Source organism: Phragmites australis, chromosome 22, assembly GCF_958298935.1.
Source record: "Phragmites australis chromosome 22, lpPhrAust1.1, whole genome shotgun sequence".
NCBI classification, from domain to species: Eukaryota; Viridiplantae; Streptophyta; class Magnoliopsida; order Poales; family Poaceae; genus Phragmites; species Phragmites australis.
The window spans coordinates 13,454,965-13,460,060 of record NC_084942.1 but is presented as its reverse complement, the minus strand read 5'-3'; the positions used below and the strand labels follow the sequence as shown (position 1 = coordinate 13,460,060).

Sequence of the window (5,096 nt, the reverse complement as noted above, 5' to 3'; positions counted from 1 at the left end):
TGGTTCCTGGTGGAAAAATGATAAGGTGTTGATTGACCCAACAAAAGAAACTGGTGGAATTTGTTACTCTCTAGTGTAGTCTAGTATGATATGATCACTGTACTATTTTGTTTTACATTGTCACTGAGGTGTGTGAAAATGCCAATGTTTTTCACGAACGGATCACCAGAAGAAGAATTTTCCATGTGCATGGTGGCCTTGTCAGGATTTTAGTCTTGGGTCACTCCATTTTGCTTTTGTTTGCCCTGAAGAAAGCATAGCACCCAGTTCTCTTCGTAGACTCTCTTCTCCACACACTTGAGCATGTCTCTCTGTGAGTTTTTCCTCTCCCTTCCTCTGGACAGCAAGGATGCCTTTGAATGTTTGCTCAGTGATGATGATATGAAATGACATTGGGCTAGATAGTTGTATACACTAGATGTGGTTTTGTTTAATTCTCTGATTATTGATTGGCATGGGCAGTAGCTAATTATTATGTATTGATTCTCTCTTATCAGTTCAAGTATTTCGATTTTGGACTTTGTAATTCTTAGTTTACTGTGTTTTGCTCTGATTCCTGGACATGAGCTACTGTAATTTTTTATTCTAGCTTATCCTGTTTGCTTGGTAGAAGAATGAACAGCTAGTTTGGTTAGTTCAGTAACTAAGGTCCATTGCTTGCTGGTTTGTAGTGTTGCTTGTTTTCAAGTTATACAGGAGCTAGTTTTTGTTCTCAGTGCTTAATCCCTTGTATAGCAGTTCTGTCCAGGAAGTTGAACCGAACTCAGAGAACTCCTTTTCTAAATCCACATCTAGGTGTGAACTTAATATCTTGTCCAATTTATGATATGTTTAAAGTACAGTTAGGAAGCATAACACTATTTGTTCTGGGGCCAACTATAGAGAACCATCTAAGAGCAACTTATGTTTTACCTAAGAGCAATTTGTGTTATGTTTAACGTACAGTTTGAGAGCAGAACACTATTTGAAGACCATGTTTAACAGATATGTACTACTCTACTCTTGTATTCTTATTTTTGGAATATCGATATTCATGCTCATTTTATCGCATATTATACAACAATCCAATTTCTTTAGTTAGTTTGACAGCTTGTTAAGTGATTTTAGTTTCGGATTATAGTACTTTGAGGATCCAATTTTCATATTCTAAGTCCAAAAGTTAGTTTTCCATTGTGTTGCCAGGACTGGAGCAGCCATTTGTTGCTTGCTGACATCTATTTGCTCAGCTCTCTTCGCCCAAAGAACACAATACATATTAGCTTCTATTGATTTAAATCATCAAGTTTGCAATATCTTAGTGATAGTTCGACTAGTAGATTTAAGAAAATCCTTAACTTTGATTCCTTTTCTTTCCTCTAAGAAACCATGGAGAAGAAGATGACTGTCACCCGTGAGAAACCAAAAGCACAGAGGATGCTAGCACTAGAGGCCGCCCCGACACAAGATGGGGCAGAAAGGAGCCCAAGCCCACACCCGACGTCCTCCTCTGGCAGCAGCGAAAGCCAGTATCACAGCCCGAGCCCTGACCAGTCACCGATGCGGGAGAGCCGACGTCGGGCAAGTGACGAAGAATACAATCCCGCCGAAGAGGTATTAATATGAGTCAATGCTTTTTATACTTGTTGAATGGAGGAGTATTTTTTGTTTATGTCAGCTCCCCTTGTTTTCTCTCTAGATAGCGGAAGCGCAGTTTTCAAGACAAACAACTGGTAGCGGTGCACGAGCCCGAAAGGAAAGGTCACAAACATAGTGGCCGACAGACAAGGTTACCGTCATGGGAATCGATGCTGACGGGTTGCCTATGGATGGAAAGGCCCTGAATAGATTCCGGACGGTCGCAGGGCTCATTGCTCAAGAGAGGGTGCTGATAATGACTAAGTTTGAAGACCACAGTGACGAAGCTAAGAGGGACTTGTTCGATAATGTCGTTAAAGAGTATCTAGAGTACCCTAGAAACATGAGCGAGCGTCAAACGATCGCCGCGCTCAATGCAGTAATGAAAACGATCGCGAAACTTCACCGAAGCTTTAAAAGTAAGTTTGTAAATCGGTACTTGGCTAAAGGGGTAACATTCCTACAGGGTAACATACACATAAGTGACGGGTAACTAGCTTACCCGTTACTTATGTATTCCTCGCATTACATGGCTTACAGACATAAGTGATGGGTGAAAAGGCTACCCATCACTTATGTTAGGACATAAGTCACGGGTGAATATGTTACCCGTCACTACATAAGTGACAGATAAAGAGTATCACCCATCACTTATGTATATCTCCCATGTAATAGGAGACGCTCATAGGTGACAGGTAACGGTATGACCCGTCACCGATGATCTCATTAGTGACGGATCCTTACCTGTCATTAATAACTAGTTATCAGTGATATGTTCGGAGTGACGGATACGAGAACTGTCACCCATAAAAATTATTACACATCATCTATGATCTTTTTTCATGTAGTGGCACCAAAGAGATACACTCCCGGCCAATATAGTACTGAATAGAATGTTTACACGGCACCCACAACCGTAAGTCTAATCAATCTTCAGTGCAATATTTTTATATGCATATGCCAACATAGTCTAGATCAATGCCCTTTTGCCATTAATTTCCAAATCTGCCCTGGTGGCCCCCAACTTGATCCCTGGTTCTGTTAAGACCATCAAATAGTCAATATTTGCGACCCGGGAATGTTAAGAGCATGTCAAGTGATTTGAGTGAGTTCATCAAGCTTATTAAGAGCTATGTTCGGCCGGCACATCGAGCCGGAGCGGATCATTAATTTCTTGATGCAAGACAACAGCCCCATGGAAACTTTTGGTGTCCTTCCGATAATAGGTAGCAAATTAAAGGAGTAGGAAAGAACACTCTTGTGCAGCATGCTCATGATTTCATCTATACTTACACTACCTCATAATAGGTTATCATTGATAGATGTTAAACTCTATCACAGACAGATTTAGGTTTCATTTCTGCAAAAGTATTTATGATATCGAGCTTATTACAGATAAGTAAAACTCTGTTTGTAACATAGCTACATATAGATATTTTTTTTATTAATGTCCGTCAATATCTTATGACATATCACATATAATTTTTATTAATGTTTGTGTATATCTTACATATCACAAAAGATTTTTCTTAATATACGTGTGTGATACTATTTTCAAAAAATAGGATTTTAGATGTAAAAAAATAAAAAAAATCATTTCGCACCCAGGCCATATCATCACAAGTCACACAACCTAGGCCACATCATCACAAGTCAGATTTTTTGTATGAAATACGTATGCGTGTGGTTTTATGGGCCTTGAACCTGTAACCTCACGTCTCGCGCATAGCTTACTTACCATCTCACCTATACATCGATCATTGCTGATAGCAATAGTATATTTTATCGTTTTGAGCTTTGTTGTTCAAAATTTTGGACAATTATTTGGATATATAAATGACTTCAAATGAAAAGGTTATAAACTGTAAATTTGTAAATATCATCAAGAGCTATAATTTTCATATAAAAAATTTCTTCATTTGGCACCATTTGAAAATTTATAAAATATTTACCCTACAGATACAGAAGGTTTTTTTAATATCCGTCTGTGTCTTATGACAATATCACAGATGTTTTTTCTTAATGTTCGTCTGTGTCTTATGATACATCACGTACGGTTTTTATTAATATCCGTCTGTATCTTATGACCCATCATCTCAGACGGTTTTTCTCAATGTCCGTCTGTATCTTATCACAGATGGTTTCTATCGAAAACCATCTTTAACTTCTAGCACATCGAGACGACCAATCATATTACAGACACATCTGTTTTAGTAACCGTCTCTAAATACTTTGTTAGTGATGGGTCTTAGAAAACGATCTGTGATATAGTCTGTTTTTATTGTTTCTGTTGTAGTGCTATCTTATGGCCAACAGTGACTCAAGGATAGTCCAGCAGTCCAAGTTTATCGTTGGCGATATGAGAAATTTGGACGAGCAGTTGCATGTTCTCAAGCGCACATTCAGAGTTAATAGGTTTCTAATTGTGCTTGAAAATGTTGATTTACATAATATGCAAATGCTACAAATTGCCTTGCAGACCCAACAATGCGAGAAAAAAGGGAGCAAGATCACTGTTACAAGCAACAAGAACCGCGTCACGAGCATTGGAACAGCCAAGCCCGTCAAGCTCAAGATCTTGCCACTGGTGGAGTACTGGTTCTTCTTCAGAGCGCACGCTTTTGCAGGCGCGGATATGCAGCAGAGCCCTAGACTGGTAGCAATGGGTAGAAAAATTTATATGGGGCTGCAGGGGTCATTCTTCGATGCGAAGATCGTCGGAACAATGCTAAGAACTCACCCTACCGCAAAATTATGGTCCAAGTTCTTGAGAAATGTTATCGGGGAGCTGTCGCTGTTTGGTGATGGGCTTGGTTACATGTATGATGTAGCTGAAACAATCCTTCCCAACCATGCCAGAGTTTGGCACGTCGCCGCCTCTGTGTGGTGGCCTGACAACCCCGGGAGAACGCTCACCGGCCCGCAGGACCTCTCCCTAGAAAGATCATGTGCGTCTCTAGGTCTTGGACGTGAGGATAATCTGCATGAGTGCATGGTGATGATAATGACTGTGTTTTGCAGATATTGCTATTGAAGTCGGTCTACCCTTTCTACTGTACTACACAGCTCATTGCACGATGGTCTGTAAAACAGTTGGGCAATGATTGGTGAGGTCTTTATTCTTACTGATCAGTCAGTTGCTTCTTTTCTTTTTCTATGTGTTACGTTTCTCAAAAGTTGTTGTGGAATTTGACCGGCATTATGCTGTATTTTCGCTTTCAAAGATTAGAAAGGGTGACAACTAGCTACACCAACAATTTGGGCCAGTAAACGCAAAAAACATTGGTCTTTCATTGGCTTTTCATACTTGCCTAACCCATTACAATCTGTTGAATAATGAGTCCATTGCCCACCTTGGTTACTAGGTTAACTTTTATCTACTTTTGGTGCATGCATGGCTTATTATGATATCAGAGCTAAGATAAATATCTCCTCACTATTAAAAAAAGATCATCATGCTTCCCTTTCAGTGCCGATCCTTA

General features: G+C 39.7%; 1 protein-coding gene across 1 annotated transcript; it reads left to right on the top strand.

The window, feature by feature from the left end:
- Positions 1 to 1,774: 1,774 nt before the first annotated feature.
- On the top strand, positions 1,775 to 4,718 carry LOC133904518 (uncharacterized). Its single transcript, XM_062346016.1, has 3 exons — positions 1,775 to 1,993; positions 3,911 to 4,562; positions 4,636 to 4,718. The coding sequence occupies exons 1-3, from the start codon at positions 1,775 to 1,777 to the stop codon at positions 4,716 to 4,718; spliced, it is 954 nt and encodes a 317-aa protein (XP_062202000.1).
- The last annotated feature ends 378 nt before the right edge of the window (positions 4,719 to 5,096 follow it).